We start from the raw sequence: 21,766 nt of genomic DNA, 5'->3' as shown, positions 1-21,766 counted from the left end.
ATGCAGGGCTAGCAATTTTTCCTTTCTGATAAACCTGTTCAGCAGGCGCAGGTCGAGGATAGGTCTGTACTATTTGGCTACTCCTCGCTTTTGGACTAGGAAGTAGCGGGAGTATACCCCCTGGTTTCTTTGGAGAGGTGGGACCTCCTCTATGGCCCTCTTGGAGAGGAGGATAGATACTTTGTCCTGTAAAAGCCGACTTTGAAGTTGAGGAAGGCGCTTCAATTGCGGGGGCACTTGTGGAGGGGGAAACTTGAACCTTAGCAAGTAACCATGCTGCACAATATTCAGCACCCATTTGTCTCTTGTTATGGTTTCCCACTCTTCCAGGTGAAAAACGATACTCCCTCCTACCGGAGTGGAGAACGGGTGCGGAGGAAGCAATGCCTCACTGTTTGGGAAGCTGCTTAGTGGTGGACTGTTGCTGCTCGTTGTTCCCTCTTCCTCTGCCACGACCCCTCTGCTGGAATTGGGGCCTCTGCTGGTTCTGGGAGGACCATTGAGGGGTTTGAACCCTCTGCTGGAAGGAACGTTTGTCGCCCTGACGAAAGCGCTTCCAGTATTCTTTGCGCTTCTCCAGACCTACAGCCTTGACAGTATCCAGCTCTGTCTTCATTTTATTTATCTCCTCATCGGCGTGAGCCCCGTAGAAGGAGGAGCCGTTAAATGGAAGATTCAGAATCTTTTTCTGTGCATCAGACTTTAGGCCTGTGAGGCGCAGCCAGGCTGAGCGCCGTGAACAGACGCCATGGGAGTAACCATGAGCGGCGAGATCTGAAGCGTCCGCTGCCGCACTTATAACTTGATTGGCTATTAGACCACCTTCTAGCAGAATTTCGCTGAAGTCCTGCCGGTCTTCTTTGGGGAGCTTTTCGGTGAACCTTGACAGGGAGTCCCAAAGAGACCTGTCATATCGCCCGAGAAGGGCTGAGGCACTTGCAATCTTCATGGAAGAAGCCGACGTATTGCACATTTTCCTGCCATAGGAGTCCATCTGCTTACTGTCCTTCTCTGGGGGACAGAAGATGATACAGACGCCGAATGAGACCTCATGGCTGCTGCCACAATGACGGAGTTCGCTGGTGGATCAGCTCTGAGAAATAAGGGATCCTCGGCTGGGGCCTTATACTTTTTGGCAATCCTGGATGGTACGGAGCCCACTGTAGCAGGGGTGAGGAATGTGGCCATAGCTGGTTCCAAGAGTCCTGGCACCAAAGGAAGAAGCGGTCTAGGAGCTGTGCGATGGTGTAAGGTGTCGAAGATGATAGATGTGGGAACTACAGGGGTATGCAAAGTGATGTTTAGTTTCTTCGCACCCCTACCCAGGACATCTGAGAAGGTTGCGATGTCATCGATGATAGAGACACCCGCGATGGAGGAGTCAAGGAGAAGGTCGGAGAATAGTCCCGGACCGAGGACCTCGTGGAGGAAGACCAGGTGGGCGATCTCGTGCGTCTTCTCTTATGGGGACGGTCGTGATGAGAGCTGCGACGACCCCTGGACTTTGATCGGTGCCTAGAAGGTGATCTTGGTCTTCTGGGGGGAGACTGACGACCCCTGGACCGTGATCGGTGCGTGGACGGTGATCTTGGTCTTCTGAGGGGAGACTTGCTTCGCTGAGGAGAGATCCTAGAAGGCGAGTAAGTGCGAGAGTAGTCCGAGCCCGGACGTCTGCAGTCACCTGTCCCGACACCTTCCAGCCAGCGAGGCGACAGACCGTACTTCTCTCCACCTTTGGGAGATTTCTCCGGTGAAATTTGCACAATATGCAGTCCTGGGGATGATGACTGGTCCCCAGATGATGTCTCCTCTGTGGCCGCTGCACTTTTTTTCCTCGACATCGAATGCCTCGACATCGATGAAGTCTGCGTCACCCTCGGCGTCGATCGAGGGGATCTGCTATGGGAACGCAGTCCCGCTCTCGATGGTGGTCTCGACGTCGATTGCCTACGGCGATGTGGAGACCTCGACGTCGACTTACGCCGTCAGCCTGGTGATCTCGATGTCGATCTCCCATGGCGTCGAGTAGACATCGATCTTCTTGACGTCAAGTGATGGGACTTCCACGAAGCTCTAGACATCGACAAGCCCACTTGCGGCGAGATGTTCGCCATCGTATCTCTCGACGCCGACCCCCTCGAGGGTGGCGGAGAGTGTTTCGACATCAACGGAAGCCTCGACTGAGACTTCTCAGGTCTCTCAGGACCCACAGCCTTCGAGCCCGAAGAGCTGTGCCTCAACGCCGACTTACTTACATACGGCGGAGAATCTCGACGTTGAGTTGGTGATGCGTCCCTCGACGCTGAAGCGTGTCTGGGTCTCTTCTACGGCGACATCGACGGCGAATCTCCTGTTACCTTCTTCTTTCTGGACTCAGGAGAGGTGGCATGTTGCCGTTTTCGGTGTTGTTTGCTTGAAGAAGGTGATTTGGAGACTCCATCGTCACCTCCATGATGTCTTCTGTCCTTCTCCAGCTGGGCATGAAGTTTTATGCGTTCTCTGTCACGCAGAGTCTGTCTGGAAAATTTCTGGCAGTGGGGACACTGGTCAGGATTGTGTGAGGATGGAAGACACACAATACACACAGAGTGTGGATCTGCCAGTGCCATCTTATTGCCACAGGAAGGGCATTTCCGGAATAAGGCAGGCATTCTGACTGGAAAAAAGTTATGGTAAGACCAAAAAACCAGTAGAATGAGCCTTTAGGAGTCAGAAAATGTCGAGTTTTCTGAGAAAATATCTATTAAATCACTTTAAGTCAAAACACTGAAGAGCTCAAGCTCCAGGATCCTCATAGAAGGAGCCGGAAAAAAGAACTGACCTAACTGCCACCTGTGGTGCATCATGGGAGCAAGGGGTCTCCTGCAGGTCTTAAAGGCACGGTACCCCTATGCTTTAAAGGCAAGGTGTCAGTTTTCTTTGTTTCTTAGTACTCTGCTGCAGCCGACAGGCAAATGCCTGCAATTACAGGTTTGCTTTATGGCAATAAAGCATTATTGTATGACAATTGTTTAGTGCTTCCTTTTTTCCTTATTGGTTAGGGGTACTACAATGCAAACCTATGTAATTTCAGCATTTTTGCCATGTTGGAAACATTTTAGGCTGCATGTATATGTTTTCACATATGCATATAACCAACAAGAGTCAAGAGTACGCAAAATTATCAATAAGAACTGGTATCTAATCAAACAGGATCCGGTTATAGGAGATACAATTCCTAAAAAACCATCTATAACATATAAAAGAAATACCTCAATGAAAGACACTCTGGTAGACAACGATCCCTGTGGCCCTACAGCCAAGGGATCATGGCTAGCTCAAAGGACCGGATTTTACAAATGCAAAACATGCAGGGCTTGTCAATTTGGGGTAACAACCACCGAATATGCAACCCCCTTCGGTGGACCAAACAAACTTATTACAAAGGCCCTAAATTGTAAAACCGAATTTGTTATCTATGTGTTGGAATGTCCGTGTAAGTTAAAATATATTGGTAGTACCATCTTACAAGGGCATAAACGCATACTCCAACACATAAGGGCCATCAAAAATCATGATCAGGCATATCCGGTGGCCCGCCATTTTCACGAGCAGCATGACGGAGATCCAAAGGATCTTAAATACTTCCTATTGGACTCAGTCCCTAAAAACAAACGGGGAGGTAACAGGGAAAAAACCCTTCGCATCCTGGAAATGAACTACATTTTAAATTTAGATACCAAACAACCCAATGGACTCAATAGCTCTGATGAACTCCATGCTAGTCTGTAAGATTAATCAATATGGTCCAACAGCATTGACACCAAATAAGTAATAATAAAAATGATCTTCAAATACACTCCGGGGATCATTTTGAATGAAATAACAAACCAATATTGCAAAAAAAGATAAAACAAAATTTGCAATAAGAGACCCCAGGAACTAAAATATTGGATATTTGGAACAATATGAAAGTTACTGACATCTTTCTAACGATTTTACCTGCTGAAAATCTCCCCCCCCCCAGTGAACTGTTTTTAACCACTTTTTTTAGATTAGTTTTAGGCACTTAGCACTTTTTGTATCAGCACTTAGTTGTGGACACTTATGGGTGTTTTTTTATTCTATAAACACATTAACATCATCCAAGTTGATTTGAATAGTAAACAAAGACACTAGACATTGCCCAGAATAAAGTCCCAGACCAAGGCGTATGAATTAACAACGCCCAGATTCAATAATATCCCTGCGGAATACCAGCAAAGGTAACCCATTATATGGCAATGATTAAAAGCAAATCATTCATTAAATTCAGCCAATACTCAGTATAAATTCCAATTTAGAAAATAGAATGAGCATTCAAGGCGGATTGAACAAACTAGGATTTATCCAATGATGTAAACTTTTATGCATGTATTTATTTATTTATTTATAATAATAATTTTAACATGCAATGTGACGCATTTAATCACCGTATACAAACTGGGCTTCTACAGATGTTTTAAAGATGTATTTTAAACATAAAATTGTGTTTTATTTGCATTTTATTAAATATTTAATTATTTATTTATTTATCTAAACAACTGCAAATTTGCACATACTGCCTTGTACCCCACATTTGTCATCGAAATGAAATCAGAAACCTCAATTTAGAAAATTTAAATGATTTTAAATTGTGATGACAACATATATGAGCAATGCAGATAGATGTCTTTTACTAGCCTTAAATTATTGTCTGTGATGATGTTAAGATACAAACACAAGAGTGACACATAAAGTTAATATGGAAAAAACGAAACAAATAAACAAAAAAAGAGGAGGGAAAAAAACCAAATTGGGAAAAAAAAAAAAAAAGTGTACAGCCTATAAAAAGTATCTCTATTGGCAAAGGCGCGTCATGTGATCAAGTCCCCAGGGAGGGACGAAACGCGTAATGGCTGCCGCTCCTGTTGTGTGAACTTTTCAATAAACTGAGCGGTATTACAAGAGGATTCTGTGGTCCGTGCTCTTTGTTCCAGCATCCAGAAGGAAGGAAATGTGGAAAAGGAGTTTTAAGGTGATTTAATACGAGGCAGTTTTCGACTCCTCCTGCCTCCTACACGGACCCCTCTGCGAAAACGGGCTCACCTGTTTCAAAAGGAGCCACCGCTCGGGCTCGAGCGTTCAACGTTGAATCCGGGAGGAATCTGGACAACACAGCCCCCCGACGGAGTAAAGAAAACAGACGCGGACGGCAGGCATCTTGTGCATCATACAGGTAAGCGGGGGACGTGCCGGAAGGCGCGACTAACGCGTTACTAGTATTTTGTGCGAGGGCCAGCCAGCGTCTAAATTTGTGACTCCGAGTTGGGTGCAGGGTAATCCAGGCTAATAATACTTTGAGGCTCAATTGGTGGACAGTGAGAAAGGAACGTTCTCCAAGCCGTTAGTATTAAGCAACCGCCACACAATCATTTCAAAGCAATATTCACACACAGTGACAATGGCAACCGACGCGCTGAGAGAGAGGGAAGAGGCAGCAGCAGCAATGTTCAATGACGAACTGGCCCCACCAGGGAACTCAATCACCCAGAATGCACCAGCATCAACCAAAAATCCGAGTCTAAGGGACAAGTGTAAATCATTAGAAAAAATGATGAGAAATGAACAAAAACGCTGGTGGGAAGCTAAATCATTGCAACGTTACATTGATGTGGGGCGGGTCCCCAGAGGTCTGAGAATACTTATTGCCCCCAGCTATGAAACACCGGATCGTGAAATGATGCGGGAGTGGGCAGAAACAAATTTGGAATCTTCACGCAAACTATTATTTATTTTGGTGAAATATGCTGAACGAGACTGTATTAAGCTGGCGGAGGATATCGCCACCCTCAATAAAGAACTGGAATCAATGGAAGGACAAGATGAAATTGAAAAACTTAAAACTGACATGAAGAATAGACTCAAAAAGGAAGAAGATGTGATTAGAGAGAGAAAAGCGTACAAATTCCACCGGGACCGGTGTGACTACGAACAAGGCAAAATCTTTACATTTGCAAGGAAGTTTGAAGCATTGAAGGCTGATAAAACTGTCACCGTAGCAAACCAAAAATACGGGACAAGAGCCAATACAACGCAACCGGATCTAACCTCGGCATCTGAATTGAGCTCAGCCGTAGAAAGTGGATCTGAAACAGAATCGAATATGAAAGCCAAGCAAACAGAAACACGCAGACACTCACTAACAGAGGAGGTGGATTTTTTATGTCGCGAGCGCCTCCAATCGCTCAGACCAAGAAAACAGCAAACGAATCCAAAGCGAGGCGAAACATCAAACGAAGAGAGAGAAGAAAAGCAAATCGACGAAAAAACAAACAAAAGACCACCAAGACGTCAGCAGAGGAAATACTGGAAAAAATAGGGGCCGTAGATCCCCTAACAACCAGCGACAAAACAGTAATCAATCTAACTGACGTAACCCTCAATACAGCAGAAAAGCAACTTCTTGCCCTAGGACTGTCATTCTGTCCCGAGAGTTCATTCAATTATGCCAAATCACGGGTGGATATTTATAAAAGCGTCAGAAAACTCAAGCTTTTAAAATATCATGCACAAGCGAAAAAGAAAGAGAAAATTGCTGCAATACAAATCAAAACGGATAAACAACTCGCAGAAATGGTTCCTCAAGAACTAGCCCCAATTGATTCCAGCAATTTGGTGGACACTATTTATGACCTGATCCACGAGAATGACCAATTGGACAGCAACACCAGTGGTGAAACTATGATAACTAACAGCCAACTATGTCAAACCCCCTTTCAAGCCACCATCAAAATTCTATCCGCTCATGATAAAAGACACAATAGACAGCTTTCAGGAACAAGTCATCAAAGACTTAAAACAACTAAATAAAACTACAATCAAAGAAAGGAACAACAACATAAAAAATAAAAAAGAGCTCCAATATCACCAGCTAATGACCAAGATAAAAAACAACAAAGAAGTGGTCATTAGAAATGCGGACAAAGGTGGCAACATTGTTTTGTGGAAAAGAGATGACTACCTGGCAGAAGCAATGCGCCAACTCAACGACAAAACCTGCTATGGCAATAGCAACAGAATGATCTTTAATTCAGTACAGACAATGTTCAAAATGAAACTGATGGGGTGGCGTGATACTGGCCAATTAACAACAGACGAATACAAATATTTATGGAATGCGAACCCCACTATTCCCATTCTATATTTCATTCCGAAAGTGCATAAAAATGAGAAAAACCCGCCAGGAAGACCAATAATATCTGCGAGGAACAGTATATTTGAAAACACTTCAATTTATATTGACTTCTTCCTACAGGAACATGTCCAGAAACTAGCATCGTATATCAAAGACACAGGAGACTTCTTGGCTAAAATGGCGAACTTTTCCTGGCATAATGACTACTTACTGATCACCCTTGATGTGACATCCCTGTACACCTCAATTAAGCATAAGGATGGTTTACGAGCACTACAATACTTTCTGTGGAAAAGAGGAATTCAATACTCTGACCACACAAAAATGCTAGTAAACATGGTAGAAACGTGTTTGTTGAACAACATATTTATGTTTCAAAATGCAATGTACCAACAATTACAGGGAGTAGCCATGGGAGCCAGCTTCTCCCCCAGCTATGCCTGCCTACATATGGGCTGGTGGGAGGAGCTGGTTCTTAAAATGAACTATATGGAGACTCTAGAAACTCACGTGAAATGTTGGTGGAGATTCATTGATGACCTCTTTCTGGTATGGCAGGGCACTGAAGAGTCAGCACTAAAATTCATTGAATCTATCAACATCAATGATCTAAATCTTAACTTTACCGCCAACATTAGCAAAACCAGTGTGGTGTTTCTTGATGTTGAACTTGTTGTTAACCAAGATAAATTAGATACCAGACTCCACAGAAAACCCACGGCAGGGAATGCTATTCTCCATGCCAAAAGCGCACACCCAAAACACTTAGTGCAAAGCATTCCCTATGGGGAGTTACTGCGGATCAAACGCATCTGCAGTAACGTCAACGATCTAGAAACAGCACAAATGGAATGTTTGACTAGATTTAGAGAGCGAGGTTACAGCAAAACATGTCTGACTAAAGCTCTAAATAAAAGCAACTTGAAAACAAGGGATAATTTGCTTAAGCAAAAAAACAAAGAGGGCAAAACGGATACATCAGACAGCAAATTCAGATTTATCTTGGAATATAACCAACAAGAGTCAAGAGTACGCAAAATTATCAATAAGAACTGGTATCTAAGCAAACAGGATCCGGTTATAGGAGATACAATTCCTAAAAAACCATCTATAACATATAAAAGAAATACCTCAATGAAAGACACTCTGGTAGACAACGATCCCTGTGGCCCTACAGCCAAGGGATCATGGCTAGCTCAAAGGACCGGATTTTACAAATGCAAAACATGCAGGGCTTGTCAGTTTGGGGTAACAACCACCGAATATGCAACCCCCTTCGGTGGACCAAACAAACTTATTACAAAGGCCCTAAATTGTAAAACCGAATTTGTTATCTATGTGTTGGAATGTCCGTGTAAGTTAAAATATATTGGTAGTACCATCTTACAAGGGCATAAACGCATACTCCAACACATAAGGGCCATCAAAAATCATGATCAGGCATATCCGGTGGCCCGCCATTTTCACGAGCAGCATGACGGAGATCCAAAGGATCTTAAATACTTCCTATTGGACTCAGTCCCTAAAAACAAACGGGGAGGTAACAGGGAAAAAACCCTTCGCATCCTGGAAATGAACTACATTTTAAATTTAGATACCAAACAACCCAATGGACTCAATAGCTCTGATGAACTCCATGCTAGTCTGTAAGATTAATCAATATGGTCCAACAGCATTGACACCAAATAAGTAATAATAAAAATGATCTTCAAATACACTCCGGGGATCATTTTGAATGAAATAACAAACCAATATTGCAAAAAAAGATAAAACAAAATTTGCAATAAGAGACCCCAGGAACTAAAATATTGGATATTTGGAACAATATGAAAGTTACTGACATCTTTCTAACGATTTTACCTGCTGAAAATCTCCCCCCCCCAGTGAACTGTTTTTAACCACTTTTTTTAGATTAGTTTTAGGCACTTAGCACTTTTTGTATCAGCACTTAGTTGTGGACACTTATGGGTGTTTTTTTATTCTATAAACACATTAACATCATCCAAGTTGATTTGAATAGTAAACAAAGACACTAGACATTGCCCAGAATAAAGTCCCAGACCAAGGCGTATGAATTAACAACGCCCAGATTCAATAATATCCCTGCGGAATACCAGCAAAGGTAACCCATTATATGGCAATGATTAAAAGCAAATCATTCATTAAATTCAGCCAATACTCAGTATAAATTCCAATTTAGAAAAATAGAATGAGCATTCAAGGCGGATTGAACAAACTAGGATTTATCCAATGATGTAAACTTTTATGCATGTATTTATTTATTTATTTATAATAATAATTTTAACATGCAATGTGACGCATTTAATCACTGTATACAAACTGGGCTTCTACTGATGTTTTAAAGATGTATTTTAAACATAAAATTGTGTTTTATTTGCATTTTATTAAATATTTAATTATTTATTTATTTATTTATCTAAACAACTGCAAATTTGCACATACTGCCTTGTACCCCACATTTGTCATCGAAATGAAATCAGAAACCTCAATTTAGAAAATTTAAATGATTTTAAATTGTGATGACAACATATATGAGCAATGCAGATAGATGTCTTTTACTAGCCTTAAATTATTGTCTGTGATGATGTTAAGATACAAACACAAGAGTGACACATAAAGTTAATGTGGAAAAAACGAAACAAATAAACAAAAAAAGAGGAGGGAAAAAAACCAAATTGGGAAAAAAAAAAAAAAAAGTGTATAGCCTATAAAAAGTATCTCTATTGGCAAAGGCGCGTCATGTGATCAAGTCCCCAGGGAGGGACGAAACGCGTAATGGCTGCCGCTCCTGTTGTGTGAACTTTTCAATAAACTGAGCGGTATTACAAGAGGATTCTGTGGTCCGTGCTCTTTGTTCCAGCATCCAGAAGGAAGGAAATGTGGAAAAGGAGTTTTAAGGTGATTTAATACGAGGCAGTTTTCGACTCCTCCTGCCTCCTACACGGACCCCTCTGCGAAAACGGGCTCACCTGTTTCAAAAGGAGCCACCGCTCGGGCTCGAGCGTTCAACGTTGAATCCGGGAGGAATCTGGACAACACAGCCCCCCAACGGAGTAAAGAAAACAGACGCGGACGGCAGGCATCTTGTGCATCATACAGGTAAGCGGGGGACGTGCCGGAAGGCGCGACTAACGCGTTACTAGTATTTTGTGCGAGGGCCAGCCAGCGTCTAAATTTGTGACTCCGAGTTGGGTGCAGGGTAATCCAGGCTAATAATACTTTGAGGCTCAATTGGTGGACAGTGAGAAAGGAACGTTCTCCAAGCCGTTAGTATTAAGCAACCGCCACACAATCATTTCAAAGCAATATTCACACACAGTGACAATGGCAACCGACGCGCTGAGAGAGAGGGAAGAGGCAGCAGCAGCAATGTTCAATGACGAACTGGCCCCACCAGGGAACTCAATCACCCAGAATGCACCAGCATCAACCAAAAATCCGAGTCTAAGGGACAAGTGTAAATCATTAGAAAAAATGATGAGAAATGAACAAAAACGCTGGTGGGAAGCTAAATCCTTGCAACGTTACATTGATGTGGGGCGGGTCCCCAGAGGTCTGAGAATACTTATTGCCCCCAGCTATGAAACACCGGATCGTGAAATGATGCGGGAGTGGGCAGAAACAAATTTGGAATCTTCACGCAAACTATTATTTATTTTGGTGAAATATGCTGAACGAGACTGTATTAAGCTGGCGGAGGATATCGCCACCCTCAATAAAGAACTGGAATCAATGGAAGGACAAGATGAAATTGAAAAACTTAAAACTGACATGAAGAATAGACTCAAAAAGGAAGAAGATGTGATTAGAGAGAGAAAAGCGTACAAATTCCACCGGGACCGGTGTGACTACGAACAAGGCAAAATCTTTACATTTGCAAGGAAGTTTGAAGCATTGAAGGCTGATAAAACTGTCACCGTAGCAAACCAAAAATACGGGACAAGAGCCAATACAACGCAACCGGATCTAACCTCGGCATCTGAATTGAGCTCAGCCGTAGAAAGTGGATCTGAAACAGAATCGAATATGAAAGCCAAGCAAACAGAAACACGCAGACACTCACTAACAGAGGAGGTGGATTTTTTATGTCGCGAGCGCCTCCAATCGCTCAGACCAAGAAAACAGCAAACGAATCCAAAGCGAGGCGAAACATCAAACGAAGAGAGAGAAGAAAAGCAAATCGACGAAAAAACAAACAAAAGACCACCAAGACGTCAGCAGAGGAAATACTGGAAAAAATAGGGGCCGTAGATCCCCTAACAACCAGCGACAAAACAGTAATCAATCTAACTGACGTAACCCTCAATACAGCAGAAAAGCAACTTCTTGCCCTAGGACTGTCATTCTGTCCCGAGAGTTCATTCAATTATGCCAAATCACGGGTGGATATTTATAAAAGCGTCAGAAAACTCAAGCTTTTAAAATATCATGCACAAGCGAAAAAGAAAGAGAAAATTGCTGCAATACAAATCAAAACGGATAAACAACTCGCAGAAATGGTTCCTCAAGAACTAGCCCCAATTGATTCCAGCAATTTGGTGGACACTATTTATGACCTGATCCACGAGAATGACCAATTGGACAGCAACACCAGTGGTGAAACTATGATAACTAACAGCCAACTATGTCAAACCCCCTTCAAGCCACCATCAAAATTCTATCCGCTCATGATAAAAGACACAATAGACAGCTTTCAGGAACAAGTCATCAAAGACTTAAAACAACTAAATAAAACTACAATCAAAGAAAGGAACAACAACATAAAAAATAAAAAAGAGCTCCAATATCACCAGCTAATGACCAAGATAAAAAACAACAAAGAAGTGGTCATTAGAAATGCGGACAAAGGTGGCAACATTGTTTTGTGGAAAAGAGATGACTACCTGGCAGAAGCAATGCGCCAACTCAACGACAAAACCTGCTATGGCAATAGCAACAGAATGATCTTTAATTCAGTACAGACAATGTTCAAAATGAAACTGATGGGGTGGCGTGATACTGGCCAATTAACAACAGACGAATACAAATATTTATGGAATGCGAACCCCACTATTCCCATTCTATATTTCATTCCGAAAGTGCATAAAAATGAGAAAAACCCGCCAGGAAGACCAATAATATCTGCGAGGAACAGTATATTTGAAAACACTTCAATTTATATTGACTTCTTCCTACAGGAACATGTCCAGAAACTAGCATCGTATATCAAAGACACAGGAGACTTCTTGGCTAAAATGGCGAACTTTTCCTGGCATAATGACTACTTACTGATCACCCTTGATGTGACATCCCTGTACACCTCAATTAAGCATAAGGATGGTTTACGAGCACTACAATACTTTCTGTGGAAAAGAGGAATTCAATACTCTGACCACACAAAAATGCTAGTAAACATGGTAGAAACGTGTTTGTTGAACAACATATTTATGTTTCAAAATGCAATGTACCAACAATTACAGGGAGTAGCCATGGGAGCCAGCTTCTCCCCCAGCTATGCCTGCCTACATATGGGCTGGTGGGAGGAGCTGGTTCTTAAAATGAACTATATGGAGACTCTAGAAACCCACGTGAAATGTTGGTGGAGATTCATTGATGACCTCTTTCTGGTATGGCAGGGCACTGAAGAGTCAGCACTAAAATTCATTGAATCTATCAACATCAATGATCTAAATCTTAACTTTACCGCCAACATTAGCAAAACCAGTGTGGTGTTTCTTGATGTTGAACTTGTTGTTAACCAAGATAAATTAGATACCAGACTCCACAGAAAACCCACGGCAGGGAATGCTATTCTCCATGCCAAAAGCGCACACCCAAAACACTTAGTGCAAAGCATTCCCTATGGGGAGTTACTGCGGATCAAACGCATCTGCAGTAACGTCAACGATCTAGAAACAGCACAAATGGAATGTTTGACTAGATTTAGAGAGCGAGGTTACAGCAAAACATGTCTGACTAAAGCTCTAAATAAAAGCAACTTGAAAACAAGGGATAATTTGCTTAAGCAAAAAAACAAAGAGGGCAAAACGGATACATCAGACAGCAAATTCAGATTTATCTTGGAATATAACCAACAAGAGTCAAGAGTACGCAAAATTATCAATAAGAACTGGTATCTAAGCAAACAGGATCCGGTTATAGGAGATACAATTCCTAAAAAACCATCTATAACATATAAAAGAAATACCTCAATGAAAGACACTCTGGTAGACAACGATCCCTGTGGCCCTACAGCCAAGGGATCATGGCTAGCTCAAAGGACCGGATTTTACAAATGCAAAACATGCAGGGCTTGTCAGTTTGGGGTAACAACCACCGAATATGCAACCCCCTTCGGTGGACCAAACAAACTTATTACAAAGGCCCTAAATTGTAAAACCGAGTTTGTTATCTATGTGTTGGAATGTCCGTGTAAGTTAAAATATATTGGTAGTACCATCTTACAAGGGCATAAACGCATACTCCAACACATAAGGGCCAGCAAAAATCATGATCAGGCATATCCGGTGGCCCGCCATTTTCACGAGCAGCATGACGGAGATCCAAAGGATCTTAAATACTTCCTATTGGACTCAGTCCCTAAAAACAAACGGGGAGGTAACAGGGAAAAAACCCTTCGCATCCTGGAAATGAACTACATTTTAAATTTAGATACCAAACAACCCAATGGACTCAATAGCTCTGATGAACTCCATGCTAGTCTGTAAGATTAATCAATATGGTCCAACAGCATTGACACCAAATAAGTAATAATAAAAATGATCTTCAAATACACTCCGGGGATCATTTTGAATGAAATAACAAACCAATATTGCAAAAAAAGATAAAACAAAATTTGCAATAAGAGACCCCAGGAACTAAAATATTGGATATTTGGAACAATATGAAAGTTACTGACATCTTTCTAACGATTTTACCTGCTGAAAATCTCCCCCCCCCCAGTGAACTGTTTTTAACCACTTTGTTTAGATTAGTTTTAGGCACTTAGCACTTTTTGTATCAGCACTTAGTTGTGGACACTTATGGGTGTTTTTTTATTCTATAAACACATTAACATCATCCAAGTTGATTTGAATAGTAAACAAAGACACTAGACATTGCCCAGAATAAAGTCCCAGACCAAGGCGTATGAATTAACAACGCCCAGATTCAATAATATCCCTGCGGAATACCAGCAAAGGTAACCCATTATATGGCAATGATTAAAAGCAAATCATTCATTAAATTCAGCCAATACTCAGTATAAATTCCAATTTAGAAAATAGAATGAGCATTCAAGGCGGATTGAACAAACTAGGATTTATCCAATGATGTAAACTTTTATGCATGTATTTATTTATTTATTTATAATAATAATTTTAACATGCAATGTGACGCATTTAATCACCGTATACAAACTGGACTTCTACAGATGTTTTAAAGATGTATTTTAAACATAAAATTGTGTTTTATTTGCATTTTATTAAATATTTAATTATTTATTTATTTATTTATCTAAACAACTGCAAATTTGCACATACTGCCTTGTACCCCACATTTGTCATCGAAATGAAATCAGAAACCTCAATTTAGAAAATTTAAATGATTTTAAATTGTGATGACAACATATATGAGCAATGCAGATAGATGTCTTTTACTAGCCTTAAATTATTGTCTGTGATGATGTTAAGATACAAACACAAGAGTGACACATAAAGTTAATGTGGAAAAAACGAAACAAATAAACAAAAAAAGAGGAGGGAAAAAAACCAAATTGGGAAAAAAAAAAAAAAAAAAAAAAGTGTATAGCCTATAAAAAGTATCTCTATTGGCAAAGGCGCGTCATGTGATCAAGTCCCCAGGGAGGGACGAAACGCGTAATGGCTGCCGCTCCTGTTGTGTGAACTTTTCAATAAACTGAGCGGTATTACAAGAGGATTCTGTGGTCCGTGCTCTTTGTTCCAGCATCCAGAAGGAAGGAAATGTGGAAAAGGAGTTTTAAGGTGATATATATATATATATATGTATTTTCTATATGCTCCGGGAACCCGCACATGGGCGGGGATTATTCATAGATTATGACTATTGATGAGTATCCCCTGGATGAGAAAAGTGAGTTACCGTTTCTATCAGAAGACATGTTGGAACAGAGAATAGTAGAACATCTCTTATAACAAATTGGAGTTCGCTGCATTTGTGCCTTCCAAATTTAACCCAGTTTGTAAGAAATAAGACAATGGGCTGTATCACATGCTAGTATGGGTACCCACAAATCCATAAATGTAAAAATAACCACTCTCTCTGCATATTTCACCATATGAATTGGTCTATACTCGGTACCCAATGAAAAACCATTGTATAGTGCAGTTCAGTTATTGGTTCTGGGTACCTCACTTCATGGAAAACCTACAAACCCTATATATCCCTGGGACCAGAAGGGTTTAGTGGAGGCAATGGTGTATTTTTTTTGTAAATCGGCAAAAGTTACAGTTGAAAATGTCACAAATGGCTATATTTTTCTACTCGCTTTCAATAGTTCTTTATTTCAACAGTCAATTTCTTTGGGAAAACGTTAGGGAGCTACATATGTCCCCTTTCTGAATTTGGAATTGTGTGCAGTTTGCAGAAATCTTTAGCTTCCATGGATCACCCATGGGTGTCACACTGGTTTCCACCACAAACTGGAAGTAGCTTGAAAGCATAAAAAGTAGTAAAAATGGGCTATCTTTGGAAAAATGTGAAACCTGTAATAATACATTTGTTTTTTTGCTTCCGCTCTGCATGTTCCTGAAATCAGGAAAGATGGTAACTTTAGCACAGAAAAACTTCAGACGATGCTATTTTTAGAGAAAAAAATATAGACACTTTTATCCGGAGAACATTTTTCCCTTTTCGCCCAAATACTCAAAATTTAGCTAGATTGTGGCTATTAACCCGGTCCCCTCCAAGGGATTTCACAAACCCTGGGTGCCTTTAGAATCCCCAGGATGTTGGGGAAAAAAGGACATATATTTGCTGTGGGTATCTAAAATGGAAAACAAGTTATGGAGCCCTATGCACAAACTACTCCAAATAGCTGAAAAAAGAGGCGGGTGGGCGTAATGGGAGGGATTAGTGACAGGGACAATGGTGGAGCCCCAGCATTACATTAAGTGGGGTTTTGACATCCATGATGCCCTGTATATCACAGTCATAAATGTTGACAAGATCTCTAAAGTTGATGTTGTCATTGTTGGGTGAGCAGGAGGCAGGAGAGCTGTGCTATACCTTAACCTTGAAAGAGATTGGTGGTAACAGTGTTCCAGATTTTTGTGGCACTTTCCAAGACTTACTCCTCAGGGATTTATTTTTCTTCTTTTCTCTGCGGCCAGCCGCCAACAGAGTTTCATCATCCTTCTGCCTGCCACTCATGTGATTCCACATCAGTGCTTCCATGTTATTTTGGACATATTATGATAAAAAGGAACACCTTTCCTTAGTGTGTGCATCGTGTAGATCTACCTCATAAAAGCATGAAGGCCATTCAATAAATTTTGACTGGAAATGAAAATCTTGTAAAATGCAAAGTGTTTCAACAGAAAAACAATTAAAATGGCAGAACTCACTGCTTTAGGATCGTGCTGACATGAACTGGAAAAAGAAACAAGAGCCCAAGTGCCATTGGAGGCCATGAAAGTCCAATGACTGTGCTGCCTGTTTAAACATGAAGTTCAACATGGGCAGCTACTGAGAGCTGCCGCCTATCATCAATCTCCAATTTAAATTAAATTGTGTAAAATATTCTTTTTAAAATAGCTTACTTAATGTTTGATTTTATTTACAATTCCGACCAGCGTGATTTTCAAAGAAAAAACAAGCAAAATTATTTAAAAATATAGGTTTTAGAGAGATTTTATCTCTAAAGTCGGATGTTTGCAAGGTTCCACCACACAGAAACTATATTGAGGTTAGGACGAACATGAAGATACCATAAAGTAGAGGTGACATATTCCACTTTACTCTCCAACCCACTGACTTTTGTCAACAGGGTGGTCACAGTGGAGCCCTAGCATCCCAACCAATTCTTCTCCATCTCTCTTAAGAGAAACCTTTGTAGTCAATGTGTGTAGTCACAATAAATGTTTTCACTAGCACTAGCTAACTACTGGTGCAATGGTGGGCACGGAGGGGTTATTAGCACCTCATTTGCGCCACCAACAACCTCAGACAACATGGAGGTGTTACAGTGAATTTAGAAAAGATTAAGGGCCATATGTATGAAAATGTCCATTAGCGATTTTTTGCGAATCGCTATTTGAGAATCGCAAAACGCTATGTATGTAGGATTAGCAAACAATTTTGCGAATCCTACATATTCCTTAATTGGGAATCGCAAATTGCGATTCGCAATTAAGGAATACCTCCCCAAAATTTGCGATTCCTTATTTTGCGAGGGGTGTTTTGTGTCATACATTGAATACTGCAGATTTGCGATTGTAAAATTGCCCCCATACATATGGCCCCTTATGTTTAATTCACATTGATGAGACACAAATAATGTAAGTGTGCTGTAGTATCATAATTAAGCATTTTGGAGTTGACATCAAAAGGCCTCCAATTTATTTGCAATGTCATGTATTGTACATTTTTTAATTAGCTTTATTGTATTATGTATGTACACTAAGAGTTAAAATGTCTTTCTGTAATTAATAAAACGCATTTAAGTTAACATAAGTAGGTTGCAAAAGTAATTTGCCGGGCCTTGCCTAGTTGCAAATCAAAATGTGACTTTTAAAGGTTGCACTGGTACAACGGTCATGATTTAGTGCAAACAGTGTTTTTACTTCATTATTAACTAGTGGAAACATGCTCTGTTCTGTTGAGATATTCATTTTAGCTGTACCAATTTACAAGCTCACTGCCTAAAGCTGAAAGAACAAATATTTAGTGTTTAAATGTTCACTTGCAGAACTGTGGTTTATTCATATTTTGGAACAGCTATACTTTAGTAAGGCAAATGTTGTTTCCCTTTTGTATGTAGGCTAAAAGTCCTAATAGTTTGTGAGTTCTGAAGGGTTTTTCAGAGTGAGCTTGCTGTACGTAGAGAAACTTTAGTATCAGTGCTTCCTAAAAACACCAAGTAAAGCGTCTTGATTTTTTCTGATCCTATTAAAATCTTGGTTTCCATCACACTTTTGAATAACAAAAAAGTGCTTCATTTTTGCTTTCCAAACTCCTGAAAGTGTACAACTTATTTACAGGTATGTTGTATGTTAAGTAAAAATGACACCCTACAGTCATTATTTCCACACTTTATGTACCCAAGCAAGATTGTCACATAATTCACTTTATTTTTCTATCTCTGATTGCAAAGTGAGAGAAGTTTGTAAACACCAGTCCTCTTGTTAAAAAAATAAGCAACATAAGACTTAGCCTGACATTTGACCGCTATCTTTGACGGCAAATGTGGCAAGATATATACAGAATTTAGAGCCATCTTTCTTTACTGCTTGAACTTTCACGGCCCACCAGAGGGTCGTGACCCGTAGTTTGGGAAAAACAGTTCTAAATGATGACTGGCATGCAGTGTTGCAATTTTAGGTGTACAACACTTAGTGACACTTCACACCATGGTTGAGGCTTGGACATTTGCTGCTAAAATATGATAAAAGCTGTTGTATATGGGCTATGTGTCAGTCACTTTCTTATAGAGACAGACATGTCAGTCTTCTAAGTGAATTAAAACTTAGAGGGCTTCCATGATTCTCATCTCCTGCCTTTCAACTGAGCAGACACTATGACTATTTGCTACTTGATTTATTATTTGCCTATGCTGATTCACATTATTTTGCATTCTGAATTGAATTCACTAACCACTGGATTTTGCCTTGTGTAGTAATTTCTAAATTTATTGTAAATAAACCTTCATGTTTTTTACTTGAACCTTGTCCTGTGTGGATTTTTCAGTGTGGATTTCCATTTCCTGTGTAGGTTTTATGGGTTTTCTTTTAATTTATGTCAAGTGCTCTCGTTATTTGGGACTCATATACAGCCCGATTCATCTTATCAATCCTTTTAATGGCAAAAAAGCCGATAGAGGTCAGGATATGGTCCTAGAATTTCAAATGAGACAGCATAATAGTCTCGGCCCACCCCATTTAACAAGTCTCTCCTGCCACCTTAGAGAGCATGGATGTTAGGGTAGTCCAAGATATTCCTCATTGTTCACTATCCAATTCTGACTTCATATAGCATGGGAGTCAGCAAAGTGTCACAGTTCTCCCATCCCATACCTCGTTAGAAACCTGTCCACCTCACCTCAGTCAGCACTGTTGTCAAGGAAGGTTGCCAGCGGTATTTGCCCTGGTAGCAGGATGGGGTTTTCCACAAACTCTCACGCTTGGACGCCTCACGCTTGGACGCTGCACTGGTACCTGATGTAACAGGTGGTTGTGTCAAAGATCGAACACCACAATCAGGAGGTTTCCTGGTAAGTTACAAAAACAATTATTTAATATGGTGCAGGTGTCTGAGAGAAAGCAAGAGAGCGTGAAATAGAGACAGACCATATTATGTGCTATATTTCCAAGCACTTTACAGATTTGTAGTTGTTGAAGTAAGTAGGGAAGCAGGCGCCCTGATAAATCAGTTGAGTAGGGAATAGGCAATTCACGATTGTGGAGGTGTAGCGTCAAGTGAATTGTAAAGTTTTCTAGCTTTCTAGGCCTGAAAGTTGTGATTCTCTTAACAGCATGGAGGCGAGGATTATGCTTACTTTATTTTAATATTTCATAGCACCTCATGAGTAAAAGCAAACACAACCACAATACCCACCAAACTGTATAAAATGGTCACAAGCTACCTTTCAACAAATTATCCATAAGGATACTGACGTCATAGAGGCTCCACGCACAACATTGGACACTTTTCTTAATGCTTAGTCATATTGGGATCGTATGAGTTATAGTTACAACACTAGTATCCTAGACACATACAATGCTGTAACCCACTACAAAAACATATCACCCCGTACTCTAAATGTTGGAAAGCCCACCTTTCAATACCACAAAAACATATAACGTGGAACACGAAGCAAACAACGACTCAGTACAAATAATGATCAATCACAGAAAATCCCCAAAGGCTCATTATTTAAAAACAGGACAGCCAAGAAGGTATGTCAGAAAAACACTCTCTCTATTGACGAGGCCTGACACTAATCCCTTTAACAATATCCCGTAATCAAACAATCTGTAGTGCAAATTCATGAACTACAGGTCAGCTTGTGAAAATTATTTAGCCAAGTCTACACCTGTGAATTCTCCTGCCATAATTAGTCCAACATGACCTCAAAATCCTCTTCCTAACAGAAACCAAGCTTTCTCACATAGCACTCCCTCTCATTGACCTAATGGACCCTCAGGGCTACAATGTTCTACGAAAGGATAAGAGAAAATTAAAGGTGGAGTAACAATAATACATAAAGAGCACATTCTTTGCACACATACTTAAGCCCTCGTCACAAGCTCATTTGAATGTTTATAGTTAAATAGCCAAGTCTATAAAACCCACACATTAAATATTATTTTAATGTACCATGTTCCACTACTGCAAGTTCCATCTGGCCACTGTGGGAAGCTGTTTTTTGTTGCAGTACACCCCCCCACACATACCTTTTGCCTGGTTTTTTATGCAACTTTGACTGAGGAGTACGTGGTCCCTTCTAACCAGGTTTCCAGTGCCAGTGTTCCTTCCCTAAAAACTGTACCACAATTGGCAGAACTTTAGCAACCCCTGTTAAGTCCCTAGTAAATGATACCCATAGTACCTAGAGCATTGGGATTGAAGAGGGTTGACAATGGCTGCAGGAAAAACTGTGCCACCCTAGGGACCCCTCACCAAGATCATGCACACTGCCACTGAAGGCTGCGTGTCTTGGTGTAGAGAAAACTAAAGTCGACATGGCACACATCCCTGTGTGCCATGCCCACAGACACTGCATGAGGTATAGGTAAGTCACCCCTACAGCAGGCCTTACTGCCCTAAGGCGTGCACTATATCATATGTGTGGTCATATCTGCCTGAGCAGATATGACCCTACAATATCTAAGTCCATTCTTGGCTACTGTAAGTGCGCAAGGAAGTCATAGAGAGTACATGGGCTGGACACCTGTCATTAAAAGTTCCCCAGCACCATGATGGTTTTACTGCACCTAGGGATGGTTGGTACCAAACATCTCGTTTTAATAAATCCACACTGATGCCAGTGTATGATTTATTAATAAATGCACAATGACGGCACCTTAGAGGTGTCCCCTGAAAACCTACCAAACACTAGTGTGGTCTCTAACTATTCTTTGCCATCCTGCCACCACCAGACATATTTCTGACCTTATGAGGTGAGAGCCTACACTCTCAGAGGCTGGGAACAATGTCTGCTCTGGGCGGAGTTGGTTCACACCTAAGCCAGGCCAGAATGGCCTTTCAAGGCGGGACGCTTCAAAGGGGATGCTGCTTTTGAAATTCAACCCAGGCATCTCCAGCTAGTGGAGGATGCCAGCCACCTGACCTGCTCCACTTTTGGCGGGAGGA

At 41.0% G+C, this 21,766-nt stretch overlaps 1 protein-coding gene across 1 annotated transcript in view; it reads right to left on the bottom strand.

The window, feature by feature from the left end:
• TMEM219 (transmembrane protein 219) overlaps positions 1–21,766 on the bottom strand; it is a 495,740-nt gene that overhangs the window by 278,823 nt on the left and 195,151 nt on the right. Inside the window, exon 5 of the mRNA XM_085618798.1 lies at positions 19,493–19,661. Coding sequence (XP_085474924.1) covers positions 19,493–19,661 — 169 coding nt within the window. The remainder of the gene's footprint in view (positions 1–19,492; positions 19,662–21,766) is intronic.

The sequence above is a fragment of the Triturus cristatus genome, chromosome 7, assembly GCF_964204655.1.
Source record: "Triturus cristatus chromosome 7, aTriCri1.1, whole genome shotgun sequence".
Classification (NCBI taxonomy): Eukaryota; Metazoa; Chordata; class Amphibia; order Caudata; family Salamandridae; genus Triturus; species Triturus cristatus.
Note: the sequence above shows the minus strand (reverse complement) of the source record. Positions and strands in the feature narration are given on the sequence as shown.